General features: G+C 40.9%; 1 protein-coding gene across 1 annotated transcript; it reads left to right on the forward strand.

The window, feature by feature from the left end:
* Positions 1-2,488: 2,488 nt before the first annotated feature.
* On the forward strand, positions 2,489-24,188 carry LOC131980825 (paired box protein Pax-3-like). The gene is made up of 9 exons (XM_059345130.1): positions 2,489-4,096; positions 4,771-5,006; positions 5,386-5,515; positions 5,697-5,840; positions 16,489-16,688; positions 17,233-17,398; positions 18,167-18,387; positions 22,303-22,566; positions 23,994-24,188. Exons 1-9 carry the CDS (start codon positions 4,012-4,014, stop codon positions 24,009-24,011), a joined length of 1,464 nt encoding a protein of 487 aa, XP_059201113.1. The 5' UTR covers positions 2,489-4,011; the 3' UTR covers positions 24,012-24,188.
* Positions 24,189-25,351: the final 1,163 nt, after the last annotated feature.

Genomic DNA, 25,351 nt, shown 5'->3' on the forward strand with positions numbered 1-25,351 from the left:
TCTTCTAATCTGTTACTCCTATTTCACACAATGTCCGCTCTGTAGTCTTTGTGATGCAGAGCTCTATTTGAATTGTCACTGAACTGCTGCAGGCCAATAAAGACAAAAAACATCAAATATAACTAATAATAATATATCCCAAACTAAAATAAGATGCAGTCCAGTGAGTTTATGATGATGTTATCAACATAAAATATAGTGTGTTGCATTAAGATCTAACACACATAAATGCATAGATCAGGGATGGGCAACTGGAGGCCCGGGGGCTGCATACGGCCCGCACCCTCACTTGAAGTGGACCTCATACAACTACATGCATTTGAGCATGAACTCTTAGACGTGCAGTGTAAAAATGCACAAAATGACTTCTTGCAATTAATGTTGGTCTGCTGCTCTTGCACTGATAAAAAAAGAAATCACAGTAAGTGGTTATTTTTTATTTGTTTCAAACCTTTTGTATTCCTATTTATACTGCAATACATGCATTTGAGCATGAAATATGTTTAGTTACTGCACTGTAAACATATTTAAAATTGCAGTTTCATCATATCTGGTTAAGTGCACTGTCCTATATGTTGCCCTGTGGTAGTGTCCATGAAAAACTGTGGCCCCCTCCAGCATTTAAGTTGCCCATCCCTGGCATAGATCATCTTGAATGGCATTTGCGCAAAAATACTACATGGAAAACTTGTTTAATAAGGGCTTTATTCAACAAATACAGCTCAAGACCACATATTTAGGAACTGGGTCTGCATAACATGTGGCTGAGAAAAAGTATAGTACACTTTTTCCAAATCCATGTTTAGAATATTGCAAAGAGAGAATTGGCAGAAGTAATCGCAGCCTTGACTATAATTAGACCTCTGTGGGCGGCTGCAGTATAGAAACAGACATTATGGCACATTATTCAGAATTTCCTCACAACAGTGGCATGATTATCTGAAGACCAATAAAGGTTAAGCACACGCTGTTTTACAACTGACTGTTAGTTAAATGTATTAAAGCCTCTATAAAAATGCAAATTAGGCCTATCAGCTGAAGGTATCTGTCATTCTGCTTGTCACAGCTGTACTTTTCCTGCTACAAATCCAGCGTGTCTCTTACAGTGAGGAATGTATGACTGACTATTTTAATTTTGAGGCTGAGTTCTTCAGTTTGCTCATGGTCAGATAATCAGTGTGATGATCGGATTGCCTACAAATGTCTATCTATATTTGATCTGATGGTTTCGTAATCATGAATACTGAGCAGTATTGTCAGTTGCTCTGGAATAACTGGGGATTTTTTCCAGTGCTCTAAATAGGACCTTATCGCTATAGGGGCCACAGCCAAGATCAAACCTGCCTATGGGTTATTAGGCTATTAGACTAACTTTATCTTTGGTAGACACAGAGCTAATTATTTTGTTTTTTTAATGTGTATGGTTTCAGAAATACAGCCTCGAAAGCCCACGGCTTATTCTGTGTGTACGCCTGCAACGTTTTCTTTCTTTTTGGGCCCATTTTTGTTCTTTATTTTTGATGCATTTTGTCCACCACCACAGCACATTTCTGACTCAGCTTACGCCACTAATTGATTTGACATGGTAGATCCAATATCCTTTTCATGATAGTCAAACTTTAGTATGATAACTTTCTTCCCCCCTCCCTGATCCTTCTTTTATGGACATATACTGTTTCCACATGTTCTGTGTCCACTGCACAGAACTTTTTTCTCCTTTCTACATGAAGTCTTACAGGAGGAATAAAAAATATATTGGGCCACATGCTGTGAGATACTGCAATGAAATGGACAGAAAGATGATTCCTGCTATAGCGTAGGTTAAAAAAAAAACATAATTTTACAACCCTTATGCCTATTAATATTTTGTGTTTTTTCACACTTTGGGAAACATAATTCTGTCCCAACAGTAGCACAAAACAGCTGGCTTTGCTTATTCATATTTTCACATAAAAGACTCCATTCATCCTTTACAGGAGGTTGTGACAACAATCTTTTTTTGAGCACTATGTTTAAACAATATGTGCCAGACTGTCAGCTCTGATGATGCATCAGTTTGTCTTTTAAGAGGTCGTGACCAAGCAGTCACTCATGGCATGCAGGTTAAGGAGGCCTCCAAACAGAATCAGCAGTATTATTCCTGTGGGGGGGAGGAAGGAGGAAAAAATGTATCGGTCTATTAAACACGCCTAATTATCATAATTATCACAACTCTACAAGCTTCAGAAAAGTCAAATGATCCCTCATGTGCTTCTATGTGTCCATAATCGGCCATTTGCACGGATGTGTTACACTGCCGTGTGGCTGAGCCACGGGTCCGCACAGCACCTATTGTTAAATTCGTGCAACTGTTAGATGACCGTGCAGAGCTTTTTGCGTGGGGTGTGGTGGAACCCGTGGAAAAGATAGACCCCCCCTCTCCACGGTGGGAATCCCACACATCCACGACACAGTGTACTTTTTAGATCGATATATTCATTTTCTAGCGCTTTTGTTGCCAACGTGTACTTTCCAATATTATAATAATAAATATAATATAATAATAATAATAATAATAATATAAATACTACGTCATATAAATCTATTATGAAAAATGACAACAGACTGATACAATCATTGCACTCGAGCTGAAAACATTACAACTGTTGCGATAACAACATATGAGTTGTAGACCTCTAGTCGTGAGGATAATAATTGGCCTAATAATAATAATAATAATAATAATATAGTACTCGAATAACTTAACGATGCCATACTTAATTCTACAATAAGGTAAATATTAAGTGCTTTGTTTATAATGTTCCCTCTTGCAGATTTATTTAAATCATAGTCGATGGTTAGCATATTCCACGTTCTGCTGCTTTTTTGCGCAGAAATAATTGCTATTATCAGCACCTGATGCACCACACAGTAGTAAGTGCTCATTCGCAATTTCACATGTAGACATTGTCTTTTCTCTGAAATCTGACCTCAGATGTCTGTAAGGCTAACTCGACGCGAAACAAAATTATTAAATTATTTCCTTCTATTCGTCGTTTGTAAAGTAAATGTTTATAATATAAGTTATGATAATAATCACGTAATAAAAACAACTTTTCCAACCACAACTGCTACTACTATTTCTAATAACAATGCCATTAACAAGTTTGTTCCTAATATGTGTAAGCAAGGTAAATGTTATTATGCAGTACTATATATGTGTGTGTAGGCTATGTGGTGGGATTCCTTTATGATTTATTGTATACATAATGACATAAATACTAATTTACTTATAAAGGCTGTTTATTATGTTTTTTATTCCAGACATGTTATTTATTCACTAAAATGACATGAAATAATCCATATTTCATATGGTGGTAGTTTGCTATTTAAAAAAATACTTTGTATGATCAATCTGCACTGTTTTCGTTACTGCTTCAGATTCGTGTATTTTTAAACTTTTTTTCCTACTATACTCCCAGCAGAGCCATGACACTTCGTCTATACAAAGAGGCGAGTAATACATATTTCAACATATTTAATCAGATATATTTTCTTCCAATATTTCATTGGTTTTATTCAAAGTCGCGCACTTTGGAGCAGCAGAAGCTTGTTACACCACAATCTGACCTCGTGAGGTCAATCCAGACAGAAGGGGAGCCCCTTCTTGTCCAATCACAGAGCTCTATCAGCCCCCAAACGTCCGGGTCTCTGACCAATCAGGAGGCGCAGCGCGGAGTCAGAGGGGACAGCGACCACAGATAAAATGTTTGACTTCCATCCATCCCCTCAAACCATCCTCTCAATCCTCGCAGGGACTGTCAACGACCCGCACTCTGATTTAAAGTCTCACCTCAGCCCACATCAGCCTCCGGATACCCTCCACTGTTTATCCTGTTTCCTCCAGGAAACTGCAGCGCGTCTGAGAAGGCGACGTATTCCAACAGACTAAAGGCTGTATTTGTGGGATTAAAAGGCGACTAACAAAGGGCAGCTTCGTTTAAAGTGTTACCTGACAGAAAGTCAGGGATCATGACAGCGCTTGCAGGAGGTTTACCGAGAATGATGAGACCGACTCCTCACCAGAACTATCCCCGGGGAGGATACTCTCTGGAAGGTAAGAGGCTGCCACCAGTTGCTCTGTCTGACGGAAACTTTTCCATAACTTCAGTAAAGTTAACAAACTCGTGACATGAAAATTAAAAACACATGTAAAATATATATATATATATATTTATATTAACGACTCATTTAACCGTGTTGTATAAATAAGTAATTTTACAAAACGATAAAAAAAAATGTCCCGGGTTAATTCTGTAGCCTATTTCCAGTGTCAACATAATGTGCCGTTTTCATTTTAAGTAGCCTATATTTATTTAGGCATTTTAAAAAAAATATCTTGTCTTATTCCATCACATTAATTTGGCGAGGCCAGATTGTCAATTGTTTTAAAATATGTCTATATATTTTACGTATTATTTTGTTGTATATTTTGTTTGTTTTGCTTGCTGAAATCTGTTTCTTTCTGTTTGCTTTAAATTATTGAAAAAATATATTTTTTTTAGGTAGAATAAACAACCTATAACGATGAATGACGTGTTTATTTTAACAACGTAATTCTTTGGTTTTCCATGTTTTATTAACTGCTCGTGCATGATATCCAACGCAGATATTTGTCAGGTTATAGGTTGCTTCTCACTACTAAAACTGAACTAGTTTTTGAATATTTAATGAAACTAAAGACAGCATGTATTGTGCCCCACTAACTGAGTCCCACGCACGGCTGTGCAGTCTCCACTCCGCTAGGACAGGGTCGGGTCAACCAGCTCGGTGGTGTCTTCATAAACGGCAGACCTCTCCCTAACCACATTCGCCATAAAATAGTGGAGATGGCCCATCACGGCGTCAGGCCTTGCGTCATCTCCCGGCAGCTGCGCGTGTCCCACGGCTGCGTCTCCAAAATCCTGTGCCGGTACCAGGAGACCGGATCCATCAGGCCCGGGGCCATCGGTGGCAGCAAGCCCAAGGTGAGAGACACGGCTATCACCAATTTATTGGAAATTCCTGTAGTAATTTAACAGAAGGTGGTTCATATGTGATTTTAAGCTTTTATTTTGAAGAGAAATTTAATTTTTAAAATGATATAACCCCACTGTTTGGCTGTGAAGCACAGATGCTAAACAAAAAAAACCCCAAACATATCAAAGCGTGTTTAAAGTCAAGGAGACATTTGTGAAAAAAATATATAAATTATATTTTGATTTTTCACAACTATCTGTTTTGCATCTCCATCCAAACTTTTAATTGTGGCAAATCATTTCTCTGTCTCGCCTATAATGGAGGCCTTGAATCTAAAAAAAAAAAAAAAAGTTACAAACTCTTCTTCTCTGCTTCCTCCTATCAAAGCAAACCGCTTCTCCAGAAGTGGACAAGAAAATCGAAGAGTACAAGAGAGAAAACCCGGGCATGTTCAGCTGGGAAATCCGAGACAAATTACTGAAAGATGGGATCTGCGACAGGAACAACGTTCCCTCAGGTAGGTGACGGTTAAAAAAAATACCAGGATGGATGTAATAATAATAATAATGGGCTCATACTTTTAAAAAAAACAAAAACTTTTTTTTAAAGAGACAACATTGTTATTATAAAAAATGTATTGCTTTTCGTATGGGGCATCTTATCATCTACATTTAATTGTGTCTCTCCTTTTTTCTCAGTGAGCGCTATCAGTCGCATCATGCGCTCTAAATTCGGCGGAGTCGGTGATGATGATGAGGAGGATGATGAAGTGGTGAAGAGGGAAATGGAGGAAAGCGAACCACGGACAAAACACAGCATCGATGGGATTCTGGGAGACAGATGTAAGTCCAGCATTTTTATTTTATCTTTGCTGTGTGCTTTAAAAATGTGCCAAACTCAATGAACGTCATCTGAATGTGGATGGTTGATTTTTCTAAATTGCTGGCATCAGGGTAGACGGAAACGTTTTGATAATAATCATTATAATTACAGACACTCAAAATAAAAACAATCATAATAAAAACAATTGTCAAAGCTGTATTTTTAATATTTATAGGGATGGGATTTCTCATAGGGGAATTATCAATAGTTAACTTTCAAAGAAAAGTTAAAGCCATTAAAGTCCCGGATGTTTACGCATGCGTTTAGGCTTCTGAGATTTAACAAATGTGCATCGATTTTTTTTAAAGTGGATAATCAAACATTTGTCCAACTTCCAAGCCTGAGAAACCTTTTTTTTTTGCATACAATCGGACACTTGAGGATGAACTTCAGGGGACAAAGCAGGGAGAGTCCATTGAGACTCACACCTCAGTTTGACGAGCACAAAAGCCAAACTGCAGTGAGCGGCTCAGTGGTGTACAAAAAGACGCCAGGGCCTTTCAAAATGGGGAAAGAAAGGGAGAAAAAAGTGCGCTGACAAAGGGCCGGGAGAAGACATTATGAACCCGCAATGAGCGATGAATTATTCAGGGACACCAATGGGCCCGGTGCGACCTGCTTTTATAGACTGCTCAAAAAAAGTGCCACATTTGGGTACGTTTCTCCAACTGTATACAGTTTGACTTTAAAAAGGAGATGCGGGAAAACAGCTCAGGCTTTAGACAAACACCTGTTGATTTACGACCTGTTGGGGCCTGAGGAGTGCTGCCGCAAAGTGAAAGGTTGCTGTTGGAGACATAATGCAGTGTAGAGTTAATTATTGATGACAAGACCTCTAGAAACAGTGGTGTTTGGGTATTATCACGTCATGACGCGCAGATGTATACTTTTTGTTTATTGTTGTTTGGATTCGGTTTCATTGCTCAATTTTTTAGATATGGTAACCTAACAGAAAAATAAAGTGGTAATTCTTTCCTGCAGTGTGTTAAATTCACGCCAGGCCTGGCGTTATCAAATTGAACGGTGCCGTTGCTTTTACGCACAGAGCTTTTGTCACAGTCTTTGCGCAGTGAGCGTGACGCCTTCAGCCAGCGAGCGCAGGGAAGCCCTTCTCTCCACTAGATTAAATCCAAACCTTTTATTTTTCTCCACTTTCATCTCAGACAAAGTCCGCCCCTTTCCTTTCCGCCTAGGGCGCACACATTCATGCAGTATCTTTGGGCACTTCCCTCTCCCTCTTCCAGGCGAAACGCATCTCCAATACTGATCAGGCAGTGGACTTAGAAACTCATTACAGAAAACTAGATAAAGAAAGAAGGAAAAAGAGAAAAATGTAAATAAAATAAATAGATAACTAAATAATCAGACTGACTTATATATTTGGATGCATCCTGGCTTCTTAAATGAATCTGATCACATCTGTTTTTAAAAGTTTAATATGCTAAACTTTGAGGAATGTGTTTGATACAACTGTCAAAAACATGTAATAAAGAAAAACATGTAATTTAGAATATATATATATATATATATTAGTCTAAATGCAGTGAAAGAAAACAAATAACATTAGCTATTTCACATCAAATAGGTGACATCCTACATGCAAACAACCCTGAGGCACTTTCCCCCATTGATATACAGAACAGCACTATTTCATTCTTGTGTCTCTTTGTGGAAGTAGTTGTTGTTTTTCTCTTTTATAGCTCTTCATTAGAATGTGAAAAGGGTGGTTTGGGGACTGAGAGAGTGTCTTCTGGCCAAATATTGATTAAGTAGGTGTTTGCAGAGGCTATTGTTGTGGTGGAGAGAGGCCTGTTGCTCTCTGCCCCTTTCTCCTCTACCACTATTGTTGGCTTTCCTTAAGTGCTAAGATCAAAGCTGACTCATTTAGATTTATTTGTCTGGGAAAAGGACTGCTAAAGTTTGTGAGATAAAGTATACCGGGTAGCCCCAGGTCTGCATGGCATTAGCAAGTGGCTGGAGCATTGTGGGAAAAGGATGTTTGCTGGGATGAATCTGATGAATCTAAGTTGTTTACATCTTCTTTAACTGTTGAGTTACGGTGGAGTTTACACATGCATGGTCAGTGGTGGAAGAAATACTCAAATTCTTACTTAAGTAAAACTAGAAATACCATAGTCTGAAAATACAGTATTAAGTACTAATTTATTAATAAAAGTAGTAAATTCAAAATGTAGCATAATCTAATAACAATCATTACCACTAACATTATTATTTTTATCAGAAAAATGTGATTAATATATCAAAAGTAAACATATACCTCATGCAAAAGTGTTCTGTTATCATATTCTATTCAATTATTGTGTTTTAAATATTAACAACTACATGTAAGAATATTTTAATGTTGTAGTTCATCAATGTGGGGCCAATTGTAATTACTTTATATACCACTGAGTACACTAATAACAATACTGAATCATATCATATAAGTATATAATGTTTTTGTGATGAGAAAAGTAGAAAAAAGAAAAAAAAAGTAGATAGTAAAAACTCCATAGTCCAAAATTCTCAATCAAATGTGAAATACCTTAATTCAAACTATAATTTAAGTAAAAGCAGCTGTGTTATCTGCAAAATGTAGTGAAATTAAACACACCATTATGCAAATTGTTTCCTTCAAAAGTGTTAAGTTAATAAAGAATATTCTGTTTTTATCACAAATAAATTAATCTACAAATATTTTCCTGTTGTCATCTTTTTTATGAGAAAAGTGACTGTGAGTGTAAAATAAATATAGTCCAGTTAAAAAGTACAGTATTTGCCTCTGAAATATAATGCAGTCGAAATATAAAGCTGCATTAAATTTAAATATTAAAGTACAATGATGTCAATAATTTGTGCTACAGTACAGTACTTGAGTAAATGTACTCAGTTACATTTCACTGCTGATTGAGCTGCAGCTTGAGAAGAATTACAAGTCCATTTATCACATTTGCTCATAAAGCGGGAATATATCCAACTCAGTGTGTCTCTGGTATGGACTTTTAATTGGAAGATTGAATAGTGCAACAGTGACAGGAATTTGTTTTTGCCATGAGTGGCACTGAATTAATAGATAGCATCCTTTCCTCTTTTTATTACTGTTAGCACTTTAGCCTCATTTAACTAATTAAAGTAACCAAAGTCATGAAAGAGGAGTAGCCACTCTCGCAGGATCCATTTATGGCAGTGGGGGTGAAAGGGAGAAAGAAGAAGAAGAAAAAGAAAGCTCAGAAATACAAACAGTCAAAGGGATAACTTTTCTTTAAAGGGAATCCTGCGGTGCCAAATTGAATGAGCCCAGTTCTTTCAAATCTGCCATGGTGAACGCAGTCAACATGTAATAATTGGTTTCATTGAGGTGCATTCCAACAATCTGCTGCCATTCTCCTGCCTCTATTGTCCGGAGGCAGGCAAATAGCCAGAGGGACAGGAGGAATCAAGTGCTGACAAAACATGAAAGATTTAGCTGCTTTTGTCAAAGGAGCTGAGTAGGACTTTGTTTGTGTAAATAAACTGGGTTACTGGCTCCCCGTGACTTTGGCATGGATTAAGAGTGAGGGAAATTTATAGAGGAGAAAGATCATATTTGCGTTTGAGAGCTCACCATATTTTAAAGCGCTTCAAAACGTGCTTGTAATATACATCTCGGTAGCAAACTTCCACGTGCAGCTGCCACATCCGAGCCATCTAATCCAATTTTAAAGTTTCATAACTCGTGCTCTCATGAGACATCTAAGAATATAAACAGATACACTTCTCTCACACGCAGGGAGCAAAAGCATCCGAGCAGCACGGCAGCAACCCGCAACTCTAAACAGACATAGATGTTGAGTTTCTGCAACTTGTGTCTTTGTTAGGGGTCCTTGCATTTCCACGGTGAATTGAGTTAAAGATTGGAGGTTTAGAGGAGACAGAAGGCCTCAATGCAACCAGAGGAATGTCTGCTACAGCCACATTTCCATTTTCCTCTCAGGGCTGGATAATGGGGAATTTTATATGTGGGCCTCACTCTATGTTTTCCTCTGTTAATAGTGCTTCTAACGCTGGTTTAGCCCGGTGGACTGAAAACAAACTAAAACACACAATATATTTCTTCCCTTGAGAGGGAGAGAGAGATGGATAGTTTAGTTTGTTGCAGCCGTTTTCAACTCATACAACTCGAATGCACATAAGAAAAATAATTCACAAGCAATATTAAGTCATTCATTTTGAAATTGTGTCAAATGAAAGCAAGTTAATGTTGAGCAATGCTTATTCCACCTACCATTTTTAAATTCATACGTTTTTACATTTTTTTTTTATGTTGGACCTGAAAATGACAGAAAAAATATGTTAAGTGTTCATACCATAGTATTATATTTTTTAAACATATTATTTTAAAATATGGAAAAAAAACATGAAGTGTATTACACACTTTTATTTCCTTTCCAAAAAGATTTAAGAAATTAACTCTTAGTTTCTACAGACTCACACTAATTTGGAACAACTTCTGCATCTTATTATTATTATTTTTTACAATAATTATGTAAATCCACCAAATCTCTAAATTTGAGAGCATGTGAGTTTAAAAAAAAATAACATGTTGCTTGGTTGGAAAATCAGCTCTGTTTATGATTCATATAGCTCTCCTCTCTAACATGAAAATTGGATTTGTGATTGTTTTGTATGTATTTCTCCAAACCACTAAAACAATACTAGATAGATAGATAGATAGATAGATAGATAGATAGATAGATAGATAGATAGATAGATAGATAGATAGATAGATAGATAGATAGATAGATAGATAGATAGATTCTAGATCTTCTCTGTCACCCCTCTCAACACTTTTACGGCCTGTGTTGGCATGACTCTCAAGGCTCCCTCTTTCTCCCAAAAAAAAAAAAAAAGAAAGAAAAAATCCACACTGGCTGATCTGCAACTGAATGCAGACTATATGCTTCATTAAAGCCTCTTTCTCTGTTGGCACCCACATTGTGATCCTCCAATATTAATTCAAAGGACAATTAATGAATGCAGGCCAACTTTGAAGTAATGGGCCGGGGTCCTGCCCTGAGCCGGCCCCTCGGCGCTGATGTACTCTCCACATTCTCCCCACTAACCCCAGAGACACTGTGAAGTGACTGAAAGAGAAGCAGTGAGCAATGGAAGGTCAAGGAGAGGAGCCCCAGTAGAAAAAGAGCTCTCTATTTCCTTGGAAGTATTAGCCAAGCAAAACTCTGTGATGGGGAGGATAAAGGAGTGTGAAGAGAAAAGGGTCGGGGGCGAGGGGACTCTGCAAAGAGGAACACAATGGGATAGTTAATTGAGTAAAGCCAGACAGCGTTGTCAATCACTTAACTTTGTTTAGCCTCAGTTTTTGTGGAGCTGTTTCGTCCAGCACATTGCACATTATGGACACGCCAGCACAACTCTGTTGCTGTTTTGATTAATGTCTTTTTTTCCCCCTCTCTGAAGCTAAAAAAACACACTAAAAAGAGCAAAAAATAAGATTTTTAGAAAGTATGTGATCTAAATAACAACATTTATTCTCTATGTTGTCCAAACAACAGTAATAAAAGAAAAAAAAGTACACACAAATCTCATAAAACTAATAGAAATACAGCTCATCCTACAGACTGGGGCACCTGCAGACCCCAGAGGGACATTTTTCATCAGCTCTCACAGGTGCTTGTTTCTATTACTTCAGTTTTTCATGACTTTAGTAATTTATTCCTAATGACCTTATTTCATTGTTTTAATAAGAGCTTTAAAAAAAACAAAAAACCCAATGCCGTTTTACTAGGTAGAATAGATAGATAAAATGTATCATACACAGTATGAGGGGGGTCGGGACACTCACATTAGTCACGTCTGTTTCCATTTTACACAATATGCTGTAACTCTACAAAAAAAAGAAGATTTTTTTGTTCCTCAGATGACATTAATTACATAACAAATAGTGTTTTGAGAACAAACATCTTGCTCTGAGGGTCGTTTCTTGTTCCTTCCCCGGGGACCCCGGTCGTCAGTCCCTGTGTGTTAAATATGTTAGTAGGATGAGGGTTAATGAGTGTTTGCAGGGTAAAAAAAAGGAAAGGGTGGAATGCAGTGATGTCTTCTCTCTCTGTTGAGTGTGTGAAGTTTTGTTGCAGGGTCAGTGGTGAGGCCGTCTTCAGTGCAGCGCTGCACGGTAGCTGTGAAAAGGTCAGGGGCTAACCTAGGGTCACTTGACTGTTAAAACTATCAGGCCCCAGGAAAAAGAGGTTACAATAATGTTTGGGAAAAGATGACAACTGACTGACTCCTTAAAATCAGATCACTGAATCAAAATAATTTATGCTCAGATGTGATGTGTGAATGCAAGTACAGGTTGAGAGTATGCTGGTTGATTGGTTTGGTGGCCTGTCCGAGCTGAGGTGGAGCTCTGCTGGTTAGTCTCCGTTTGACTGGAACGTGTGGCAGACTGGCCTGTTGCTTTGTCCCTGCGTGGGTTCTGTGCCGTTGCTTTGTCTATGCCCCGAGGGTGGAAATGCCACCGTGAAACTGTCACCTAACTGCACCACGGTGGAACTAAATAATAACCACCGCACACTGGGCACACATAATAGCCATGAAGGGCCATTTGTGGCTTTTTGTCACCTCACCAATATTAGACAGAGATACATCTTTCAAAGTCATATCGCCAGCTCTCTCTTTGTCCGTTAAGTGCCAACCTCCTGCGCTTATTCGCTCCATTTTTTCTGTCCATCACATCATCATCTCCCTCTCTCCTTCTCTCTATCTCCCCCCCCACCACCCCCCTTCTCTGTTCCCAGGCAGCTGCAGGATCCTGGGGGCTCTTTAGCAAGTCAAGTGAGCAGCCCACTCACTCCCATTTTTCCCTTAACTGTTAACCCCAGCTGAGCCCATAAGCTGTCAGTTAACCATTCTTTTCCTCCAGTGCATCTGCTCGCTCTGGCTCTATGTGGCGTGCCACTATTTTATTCAGTGGCCAACTTGCACTATGGGCTGTGTCCTGAAAGGGCTAGATCTACTTCCCTGGGCAAATAACTAGTTCATTTGTCTCTTCTGCCCTTTGTTTTGTGTTGCGAACACATGTCACCAGCTCAATTACCTTCTCTATTAACAGCCCCTGGAGGAAGGGCTAGCCAGCCCCTATCAAGACAAGGCTATAAACTGCCCCATATGCTCCACTTCTCTTTCTCACTGAGGCTCCTCATCCCTTTCCTTCTTTCTCTCTCCTCCCGGTGTCTTGTTTATTTTCTCTCCTTTAATACCTGTTTTGATTGCACTTTCTTTCTTCTGTTTTTCTCTATTTCTTTTCCATTTTTTCCCATTTCGGGCTACGTGTGTAAATGTGTGCGCACATCCATGGATGTGTGCGTCTGTGCATGTCTCTTCATATTAACATCTCTTGAACGGATGGGAGGAGGAGGGGGTGAATGCTTGGCAAGGCCAGTCCTGGCCCATGTAGACTACGCGGTAAACAAGAGCAGTCCTTATTCTCGCAGTTGGAATCCTCACTTGTTTTTTTTGGCCTGAAAGAGGCACTGCTGCTGCAGGTGAAGCTAATGGAAGTGGACGTTCCTGAAGTTCACATCTGTGACCCTCTGGAGTTTATCTTCCCTGCCTGTCAGCCTCCTCTCTTGATCGATAAATGGTTCTGTTTGCTTTGAGTGGTCAGTCTGTAGTACTGTCCTTTTCCTGCTGGTCTTTGAGTCTGTGTGCACATATACACATGTTAATATATTTGTTTAATTTGGTGTCTCTTAGCAAAAGGAACCTGTTGAATTCACTTGTTGCATAATCACTGCTCTACCCTGCACTGTTAAATAAACCGTCCAACATCCACTCTACTATCTAAACTAGCTTGTTATTAGTTTATTAATCTACTACTTACTTTGTTTTGAAATGTGTGTTTTATGGATTACTCTCCAGTAGCCCCCAATTTCCGCTTGAGGGATAATAATCTATCTTTCTATTAAGATTCTTGTCAGGGCCACAGCCAAACTGTGAGTGGCTATGGAGTATTTTCAGCTCCCCAGTGCTTTAGCTGCAGCGTAAAATTTGATTTGGGTGTTTAAGTAAGGAGGTCGAGGCCTCCCTTTGTGTGTTTTAGTATCCTCTTCTGCCGTTTGTCGTGGGGAATGTGTGGGAACAGCCCACTCCGGGTCTGCTTCTGCATCAGCGTGCCTTAAAATCGATCCACGGCAGCGTAAGAAGAGCCTTGTTTGAAGATGTCAAAGATGTAGATGCAGCGACGGGTGAGCACACAGAAAGAGAGGAGTGAAGTGAATGGATGAGATGGAAAGGACAGGTCCGCTTTTATGAATGACCAGCACCCCCCATTCTCCTTAGCTTGGCAGCCCACACCCCTTCCCCAGCATCTTCTTCAGGTGCCTTCAGCCTCCCATCTCCTCTCCATGTCAACCTCTTCAACTCCCCCATCCCCCCGGCTCTGTGCCCCTCAGGCCGTGGAGGGAGGGGGGATGAAGGGGTGCTCCCCTGCTGTGCCCCTCCGCAGCCCCCAGTGGCCCTTCTCTGGACCCCTTTGTGCCCCCCTCTTCTCCCTCCCACCCTTCATTCCCCCACTCAGCCCCTGGCCTTACAGCCCCCATCTCACCCTATAGCTCCCCCCTCTCTCCCCTGCTGGGCAGGTGACAGACCCCTGAATGCGGGCCCGGGCGTCCCTGATGGCTCCTACAGATGGAGCGTGGTAATCGGTCCAACAGAGGCCTGCCACAGGCTTTTCCCTGCTAAGATACAAAGGCTTGGCCTCATCACTTCCAAAAAAAAAAGACAGCGAGTGAGAGAGGAAGAGAGCAAAAGAGAAAGTGCAAGCCAGAGGATGACAAAAGCAACAATGTCATTTGCCATTAAGGGAGAGTCTGTGACGGAGTGTTTTCTCTGTAGTTACTAATAATAAAAACAGGGAGGGGAAAAAGAGAAGGAAAGACAGAAATAAAAGGAGGAGAGATCCACCCCCACCCTGCAGTTAACATGAGTTACAGTGCCAATGGGGAGCTTTCTCCTCTGAGGAGTTTTATGAGCTCTCCTTCTCTCTCCCTCAGGAATCTTTTCGTTTCTGCGCTGTCATTGGTCTTTTTCTTTCTTTCGTTCTTTCGTTCTTTCTTTCTTTCGTTTGTTCTTTCTTTCTTTCTTTCTTTCTTTCTTTCTTTCTTTCTTTCTTTCTTTCTTTCTTTCTCCATTCCTCCGTCATTAAAATGGTAATGACACTGCATTCGCTTGCTGTTTCTTGCAACCTTCTCCTTTAGTGTTGTTTACATGCTGATAAATGCAAATCCAAAACAATATTTATGTTTAAAAATGTGCTTATTGGAAAAGTATCAGGTTTTCTTGCTGTGTGGCTTCTCCTTTTCTGGCCACATCCTTACCTAAACAAACCACATCCCAAACTCACAGTGCATGTTCCAGGAGTATCTAAGCATCTAGCCAATCCTCTGTGAGACTTTATGCCAGCGTGGCGCCCTTGGTTCAAATGTAATAAAGAGCTCCTCTCAGCATCAGAATCTTGTGTGCTGGCGGCTCGGAGCACAGCAGCATTCCCAGGGAGCAAATCCGAGTGTAATGCCTGGTCAGACACACACTGGCAACCGGCACAAACATTTCCTGCTTGGCTCCAGCGGCAAGGGGAGATCCCTGCTACCCCCCTCCATGTCTGACTTGGCACTTTTTAATTAAAGCTTTAAATCTGGAGGGCAGAGGGAGAATGAGCAGTCTGCAAAGGGAAACAGACAAGCAGTCTTGTGCTGCTTTCTGTTGCTTACACCTGTCTCTCTCGCTTTTCAGTCTCTTATTTCTCTGCTCTCAGCTTAGGTGTTGGCTGCATAGTCGAAAGAGTGTCGAAAAGGTGCAGTGAACCTTCCTCATGAGGTTTAAGAGGTCCCTCTGGGGTGGATTTGGGAGTGGATTCCAACTCTTTCTGTCTTGTGTCCATCTGTGTTTGACACATTGTCATAGACTCCGTTCATTGAGTGAAAGCCCATAGCCGAGACGCAGCAGATGCATGTTTGTGAGTGTGCGTATGACTGAGAAAGAGATGGGGGATTGCAGACATGTAATGGCGCACAATGGCAGGCTGTCACGCTAGTTTGTGGCGCCTAATCATTATTTAATAGATGGGTAACCTCCCCCCGAAAGGCAGCAATAGTCCTCTGTCTCAAGTCTCAAGCCTTCATTGATTCCCTTCTTCTGCTGAATTAGATCCCAATGGCTGTCTCCCAGTTACCCAGTCGCTCTCTCCTGCCCTCAACTGAACAAACAGATTAAGAAGCACCTGCAAAAGACCGCCTGCTCTTTACTATGGGACTCTATCGGCAAAGCGCACAGCATGGCTAAGACCGGGAGAGACACAGTGTCCCAGGGAATAGATGCCCCAGAGGGATCTAGCCCTCTTAAATCCATGTTCAAGCAGCCTCTGGCTTTTGATCCCCTCAGGAACCACTGAGGAGTTTAAGGGAGCAGAAGGACACAATAAAAACTTGCTCTGCACCATGTGCTTTACTCTATTGTCTCAAATCTGTCCTGGCTTAGTATTTACCCCAAAGTTGTATTCTGTATCAGCCTGAATGTTGAAGTAACAGTCTGTGTGTTGTGCAATTCCAGCCAGCCACTCAGACGAAGGCTCCGATGTTGACTCAGAGCCCGGCCTGCCTCTGAAGAGGAAGCAGCGTCGCAGTCGGACCACCTTCACAGCAGAGCAGCTGGAGGAGCTGGAGAGGGCCTTCGAGCGCACGCACTACCCCGACATCTACACACGGGAGGAGCTGGCACAGCGGGCCAAACTGACGGAGGCTCGAGTTCAGGTTAGACACCCTCGCACTCTTTAACCACGATCTTGACAGCAGAGAAATGTGTCGATCTGTCATGGATATGTGTCTTGTGGGCGTTAAATTGCCTTGGGTTGTTGCCACGCATTCCTTACAGCCATTAGACATGTGTCCCCCCCACCCAACCCCCCGTCTGACCCCCTTCTTCACATGTACAGACAAACACAGATATACTGCGCCCTCTGTGTACGAAGACGACTTGCTATTCTTGTCAGACACTCTACAAAAAAAAAAGAACTGTGAAAAGACCCCAAAATAGATGCCTTTAGATAATGTGCTAATATAGGCTTTAACAGCTGTTACCCTCTGAACCCATTGACTTGCAGTAGCACACAAAGATGTAATGTCTGTGGTTTCACTGCACGCTCCAGATGTTAAGATCTCTATCAGTACAGCTCCCTTTAATGGGTCAGAGAGGCTTTGCACACACACACACACACACACACACAAGTCAACTTATTCTTTTGGGTTAAAACATACATAAACACTAAACACTCTTGCCTCTGTTCCTCTCCTTTAGGTGTGGTTCAGCAACAGAAGAGCCCGATGGAGGAAGCAAGCAGGAGCCAATCAACTGATGGCGTTTAACCACCTCATCCCGGGTGGTTTCCCTCCGTCAGCTATGTCCGGCCTGCAGCCCTATCAGCTGTCCGACAGCCCCTACACCCCCACTTCTATAGCTCAAGGTGGGTTCAGCTGAACACGCCCAAACATACTTTATATTTGTCAGAGAGATGTCAGAATTGGGTGATGCTTTTGTCAAGTTGACAACAGAGAATATGAGATTTTAGTGATATTTCTTATAATGATTCTTGATTCAGTGGCTGAATTGGACCAAAAGGGGACAGTACCATTCAGCAGTTTAAATAATCATGATCAAAACATATATATGAACAGCTGTTAAAAAAGTGACAATATACACTGATTGCATATATTAGTATAAATTAATTCTGTAAAATATCTTTCACAGTTGCACCTATAGAAATTTAGATGTGCTGATAAAGGCTTCAAGATTGTTTTTAGTTTAGGTACCTTCATAGTGCTTCGATTTTACTCTTAAAAAGCTGAACGAAACATGTCTATATATGTATATCTTGTAGAGGCTATCCTGAATAATTAACTATTTGATGATTTGATCTAAGGAACCCGATTCGACTGCCAATCTCACAGTCGAATCGACTGTGAGATTGGCAGTCGGATCGTTGCTGTGGTGGAAAAATGTGATTATGAAACAAAGGATCATTCCATAAAGGCTATATGGAGGTGCTGAGAGTCTGATTTCACATAGACTTGGCTCCGTTTCTCAAAATAAATCATGATATGTTGCCTATTTTAGTATAAATATTAGCCTGTTAATAATAATGAGAAGTGTCGGTCAGTACTGACCCATTCAGGCCTTGTCTTGATCAAACCAATATGGGATTTTTAAGTAGAATTTTTTTTTTGCTCTATAGCGTCCGAGCAGCCCAGTACAGTCCACCGACCGCAGCCTCTGCCCCCCACCTCTGTGCACCAGACTGGGCTTGGCTCGTCAGCGGGCGCCCAGGATGGAAGCTCTGCGTACTGCCTGTCCTCTGGACGTCACGGCTTCTCAGGATACTCGGACAGCTTTGTGGCCCCGGCAGGACATGCCAACACTGTCAACCCAACCATCGGCAACAGCCTCTCACCACAGGTTCGTCTCTCCATCCGTCATTAAAACACAACATAGACACTTTCAGAAACACATAAACCTGTATACATCTTCTTCACAAACACACACGCACCTAACCACACACGTATGTTACTATCCCAGAAAACAGGGTACTAATAGTTCTTCATGGCATTTATGAGACGCACCATATGGAAGGATAATGATTCACACAAACACACGCAGTGTGTCACCTCGGAAGTGTCATTGCAGTGACATTGATGAAAACCTTGTTAGGCTCAGAAACACGGTAGCTTTTCATTTTTGTTTATTCTGACGGGTCGTTTGATGAATTCAAAATGTGGCAAACGTCAGTCTTTGGGGAGAGAAAAAGGACGAGACATGAGGAAGGATGTATGGATGTCGGACGATGACACAAATCAAAACTGAAAAGACAATTATGGTCGATTACACAGTCATCAGTGTCCATCAGTGGCTCCCTACCAGCCTAGAAGATGGACTAACAGGCGGAAAACGAGCTTTTAACCGCCACAAAGGGTGGCCGGCCCACATGCAATGCATGCTGGGTACTAATTCCCATGAGAGAGAATCTCAGACTCCTGTCAGGCACAGATAAAAAACTGCCTCAGGCAGGTTTGTTACTATGTGAATGCCTGAGGATGTATATATATTGGAAAAAAGGGAAGATCTTTGTTGTGGCTGCCAGGGTGCACAGTAAGGAAGTGGTAGGTGGCACCATTGTGGCTGAGTATAATTGACTGTTTTAATATATGAGCTTTAGTTGTAGACAAGAAATTGTTGTTTTCTCAAGAACTAGTCACTTTTACTTTCAAATCATCATTTAGACAGATCAGATAAAAGTATAGAAAGACAGCAGAGAGCGAAGACGTCATGAAGAAAACTGTGAACATCCGTAGTTGTTGGTTTTAATCTTAGCCAACTGAGTTAATCCATAATTTGTTCAAACATTACTGGTATGCAAACCCTCCTGTAACTGAGCACATGGCTGGGGTGTGAGTCCACACACCCACCGGGGTCACGAGTGACTTTAACTCCAATAAAGAGGCCAAAGGTGCCATGGCCTGGTGCATGGTTTCAGCATTAACCTCAGCGGGCAGCTCCGTACAGAATGGACATCTCATCTTGCGTAGGGACGGCGGCAGGCCTGGAATGTTTTCTCAGTCTGGAATTGCAATCACAGAATGTTCCAGTGTCTTAATTGATTGGAATGAAGTAATCTATCCCCTCATAACAAAGTGTGTAATTTATGCAAATGACTCACTTTGTTGGCTAATTTGTTTTAATTCATGTATTTATTGCAGCTATTTGAATGTATATTGCAATGCACTTTTCTCTATCTCGGACTAGGATATAATTAATTCCTGATTTTAACTTAATAACAGGGAGGAAATGAGAATTGATTAAATTCTATGACATTGATAGTTAATACATGAAGACCTCTTTACACTTAGAAAACTTTACAGCTTCAATTTTCTCCAGTAGCTTCACAGCTTGGTCTATTTTGTGTTAAATCCACCCTGGAATTATCTGGTTATCTGAACTTTAAATCTGTCTATAAAAGCTACTCTATCTACTACTGTATCTATCTGGAGATTCAGAGGTTCAGTCAACTCCAGATATGGTAACATTAGAGCGCCGTGGAGTTTTGATATGGATAAGGTTGACTTTAGATAGGTGATATTCTTGTCTGGGCAGTTAGCTCTGTATTTGGAGCTTCAGTCAGGCCAGTGGTTTCCCCTGTGGTGCGGGGTCCCTGGCGTCTCACCGCTGATCTGGTGCATACCAAAGGAACCCTTTCTCACCAAGCAAGCGAGCGGCCGGGATTTGCACCCCCATGAGACCTAATCCCCGGAACAACCTCAAAACAGACACCATCGGGAACTGCTGCCGTTTCAGCTGCAGACAGAGAGTGCATGAATGCATGTAGATAGACACAGGCATGTACTCACAGGCACATACCACACATGCATGTGTGATGTTGTGAGGAGACAGTGGTGGAAGAAGCACTTAGATCTTACTAGCAATATTATTTAAAAAAACAACAACTCTGTAATTAGTAAAAAAAATATCCTGCATTCAACACACAGAAGTATAAACAGAAAAATATACTTAAAGTTGCCAAAGTAAAATATTAATTCTACACCAAGGCCCAATTCAGAATTATATATTTTACTGGATTGCAATTATTGTTTAATTGTTTTATTTTAACTGCTTTATTTACTGCTGGGAACATCATAATTATTTGTTGATTTATTATCTATATTTGTATTGATAACCTGACTCTGCAAAGTAACTAAAGCTGTCAAACAAATGTAGTAGAGTAAAAAAGTACAGTAATTGTCTCAAAAAGTTTATAGTGGAGTAGCAATCCAAAGTAGCATAACATGGAAAAACTTAACTAAAGTAGCTGAAAATTGTATTTAAATACAGTACTTATAACATCTATAAGAAGATATGGCTAAACACTGATTGATAAACAGGAAAAAAAGGTTTTCCATAAAACTTTTTAAAAAGCTAGTAAATTAATTTTATTAAAAAAATACAAAAGTTTCTGATGCTTTAAAGAAATGATGCAGTTTTAATGCAGCATGAAGATTTATGGGTGACTGAATTGGATTTGTATTTTCTGGAAACCTTGCACCTTAAAGGTATACAATCTAAAACGTTGAAGGACTCTGTGTGCAGCCGACCTATAGTATATCACACACCCTTAGCATAAGAGAAAGTATGGTTTGTTGGTAGGCCGCATTGATGTGTTCGTCAGATGTGTGAGGTCAGATCAGTCTGACAGACTAACTGTAAATTACATACATTAAAAACACCTGAGGTTGCCTCAGTATGTGTGCATGTGCATGTGTGTGTGCCAGCTGGCTGTCAGTTGGAAAAACCCTGTTTTAACATCACTCAGAGTTATTTATTCTAGGCCTTGGTTTTTTCATGTTCTTTCTAGTTTATTTCCAGTGTATTTGTTTTTTTTTTGGTTGGCTTTAGATCTATTTTCTTCTACATGGACTGTAACTCTTTTCCCTGCAACTCGTGCTCGATCTTTACCTTCAGTTTTTATACATTTTTGTGACTTTGCTTCTCACGCAAACCTATCTGCAGCTGTTCACGATGTATCACCGATACCCCTACAGCCCTGACATCAGAGCAAAAAATCCTTATATTACACACACACACACACACACACACACACACACACACACACACACACACCTACTGTTAAATACACAACTCCACACGTAGGAGAAGTAGCCCTCACACACACACACATATACAAACACACCCTCCTCCTCGTTCCCACGTACCCTTTGGCCTCTTCACCCTGGCCTCTCATGGACACGGTGATTTTAGGGCATCAAGAGAAAATGAGAGGGGGAAAGACATCAGTCGACACGTACAAATCTTTCAGAATTCTGTTTGAAAAGCTTCACAATCACCAAAGTATTAAAGTCTTCATGTCTTTTCTATCAATTCCATTTGTAATTCAATGCTAGAAGCCAACAAATGTTATGTCGTGTAGTGATAAAGGGAAAAAGATATTTAAAAAATCCACCACATCCATACATTTTACAGGATAACAGAAACCACTAGTGGGCTAAAGGATTGAACTTTTTAGCCACCATCAGCACCCCAATCAGTCAAGCACAGTAAAGGGAAACCACATGTGTGAGGGGAGCCAGTAATAATGTATTTCTGACAACGAACAAGAAGAAGGCAGACACTTTAGGCCACCTGAGTGGAGTGGAAAAACTGACTGAATGGTACAGAAACAAAAAAACATTGATGGAATAAATCGACTATGCATTTTTCTTTTTTTAAACTTATTGGGAAATGAAGTAATAAAGTAAACTGTCATTAATTTACTTTGTTATTTTCTATTCTAATCACCTTGTTTACCTCTGTGTCTCCCCTCAGGTAATGGGGCTATTGAACCCAGCTGGAGTGCCACATCAATCTCAGAGTGACTTTGCCCTCTCCCCGCTGACTGCAGGCCTGGAGCCTAACGGTGGCATGGCCGCCAGCTGTCATGGTTCCCAGCGCCTGGAGGCTCTACCAGGCCTGACCAGTATGCCCACCCTGCCTAGCACCCAGTCTTACTGCCCACCGTCTTACACCTCCCCCGCCTACGCCATGGACCACCATCCATCCTACCAGTACGGACAGTACAGTCAGAGCAAGGTATGCTTGAAACTCCTTATTTAGCTGAGGTTTTCATACTGAATTAGAGGTTTAGTTTCTTGTTTGAATTTAAAGGAATACTTCACTTTTCCTATGTGCACACTGAATCCAAAAACAGAGTAAACCGGTGCTGAATTTAAGTAAATGGGGGCCACTTTTATCAGTAAAACATTTGTTTACAATTCTCACGCAACTCATGCAGTAAAATCCAAGTCTCATTTATCCAGTTGTATGCTCAGTACTTCCCAAACACATGCTTTTTTGCTGAAATCATACTATTTCCAAGACTTTTGGCACTAAGATTTTAGCAAAAATGCATGATTGGCATGCAAAAAAAACAAACGTTTATTCAAGAATTCAAGGTAAGACGGGATGAGTAATTGATATAAAAATGGTCATGTTAAGGATGAAGTATTCCTTTAAATGATCTATAACTGATCCTTCTATAACCTCTGCTCTGTCTATGGGATTTAGTTTAACTCACAGCCCATGTTAATTGCGCGAACCCCTCTGATGAGCGAGCTTCTCAAATCACCCTGCGCTGCGCTGAAATTACATGTATGCCAGAGAGCGCTAGTGGCCAGGTTACCTCAGTTTACATTACCATCATCCGACTATCCACGTGGCCTGATGCAGAGGCATGTCCGGGTCTTATCCCTAACCACACATTCTCACCCACTGTCCTTTCATGACCCCGTATGATGAGCTCGCCCATCAAACCCTCGGCGTAGCTCACCTAGCCATGTAATGACCCCTGTGTAACTAAGATAGCCGCCCAAATGAAAGAAGCCACTTCCCAAAGCGTGTTTGACAGGAGGGAGGGGAGCATGCGGTGTGTTGCTGGGGCTGATCTGAGGTACACTACCACATGTTGACCGGCCCATCAGTGGCAACATCTTGATGCCATTAATTTAGCCAGTCCTGGGAGAGACCCACATGTAGCTTTTGGGGGTTTGGGGGGAAATGTGTGTGTATCTATGTGTATATGTGAGCACAGGCATCTATGTGTGTGTGTGTGTGTGTGTGTGTGTGTGTGTATAAAAGGAGGCTCTTTAACAGGGGGCGATTATGGCCCTTGGCAGGCCAGGATTAGAACCATGTGTCCTACTGGAGGTCAGATTTAGAGTTGTTATTGATCAGTGGAGCAGAGGCACAGATCCAGGCTCAGGCTAGTTTTACCAACAACATTAGCTTCAAAGAATGTCTAAGGAGATTCCCAAAACTCTTCACCTGCTTTTACAGTTGTATTATTTAACCTAGGACCCCAGTTTCCATTCTCACCTGCTCTCACATGCTCTTAAAACACATCTTCCTTCCTCACTGTCCTTCCTGTCAACATCACATTTCACATTTCCTTTCACACAAACTGAATAAAATGCAGAGAATCTTTTTGACCCTCCTTCTGTTTCTCTCCCTGTTCTCCTCAGGTGCCTTTCATTATATGAAGCCCCTCTGACACGGCCTGAACAGGAGGCTTCCCCGACCAGTCTGACATTCATCGCCAGAGAACACCCCCACCCGCTGCCCTTCCCCAGCCCCGAGGACAGCAAGAGGGAGCGGATGGGTGATTGAGGTGTCCTCCTTCAGCAAGGGAGCCAGTTGAGATGGAGGTGTAGTGATGGCGATGGAGGGGGTTGGCTGGAATAATTAGGACCAAAGGCACAACCTCTCCTGTTACCTGGCAATCGCTTTGCTTGTGCGTCACGTCACGCTCCAAGGACCAAGCACGGCTCGTCGTCCACGCTTAAAGAGAAAAAAAAAAGAGGGGGGTGGGGAAAGGGGAGTAAATACATTCAAGATTCTGTATTTGATTTTGTAATAAGTAGCAGAGAGGTGGACTTGGGAAGCCCTCTGTGCTTCTGGGTTATCAAAAGACCGGATGGTGATAAAGCCCAGCCGCAATGTTCTTTTAAGGATCTCTTCGTCACAATGTCTTAGGAAAATGATATTTACTGATGAGAATCTCATGAAAGACTTTGGAGATGGAAATATGACTACACCGGGAAATCCAGCAGAAAGGCATGAATGGAGGCGGAGTGGAGTCATAGTGAAACCACTGCAACCCAAAGAAAGTGCAATACATTCATACCTCATGTGATGTAAATTAACTCGGATCAAATGTCCCTGATAAAACCCTCAAAAAAATATGATCTCTCTTTTAAATGTCATTAATTTTTGGGTTGTGTGCATTGATCAATCAGGGGAAATCATCAAGCGATGAAAAAATAGCAAACGTAGTCGTGATGTCATTAAGCCAAAAAATTCTCTGCCAGTGAATACATTATTCAGTTTGACAGTTAATTTTTTATTTTTTATTTTGCATGTGTTAAATTAGTTTTCAACAGGAACTTGCAAACATTAGTTCCATTTCTTATTTATTTAGTGTTGTTCCAGTGTATTGTCTGCCCTGTATGTTTTGTATTAAGTGCTCTTCAGTGCTTAAAGTCTTACACAATGTTCATTATACGTGTTTTTTTTTCTCTTTTGTATAATTTCCATTTCCATTGACGTAAATTGATTTTGTTGTAAGAAGTTTTGTGTACAATACAGCACTATTTACTATTTATAATAAACTATATAAAAATGTAGAATGTTTTGGTGTGTCATTCATGGGATTGCAGGGGTGGAGCTGCCATTGAGAAAACTGAGGCCATGACCTCATTTTGGAGAGACATACACGGTCGCCCATCATTTTTGAATAAAACATTTTTATTTTTTTTACCTCTTTCCATGAAATGATTATGACAATAACATTTATTCTTGAAAGATAAAGTGTATATCTCCT

Source organism: Centropristis striata, chromosome 11, assembly GCF_030273125.1.
Source record: "Centropristis striata isolate RG_2023a ecotype Rhode Island chromosome 11, C.striata_1.0, whole genome shotgun sequence".
Lineage (NCBI taxonomy): Eukaryota > Metazoa > Chordata > Actinopteri > Perciformes > Serranidae > Centropristis > Centropristis striata.

Coding starts and splice junctions, on each gene's coding strand:
- LOC131980825 (XM_059345130.1), top strand. CDS start 4,012: ATGACAGCGCTTGCAGGAGGTTTACCGAGAATGATGAGACCGACTCCT. Junction 5,007..5,385: donor TCGGTGGCAGCAAGCCCAAG/GTGAGAGACACG, acceptor CTCCTATCAAAG/CAAACCGCTTCTCCAGAAGT. Junction 18,388..22,302: donor GCAACAGCCTCTCACCACAG/GTTCGTCTCTCC, acceptor GTCTCCCCTCAG/GTAATGGGGCTATTGAACCC.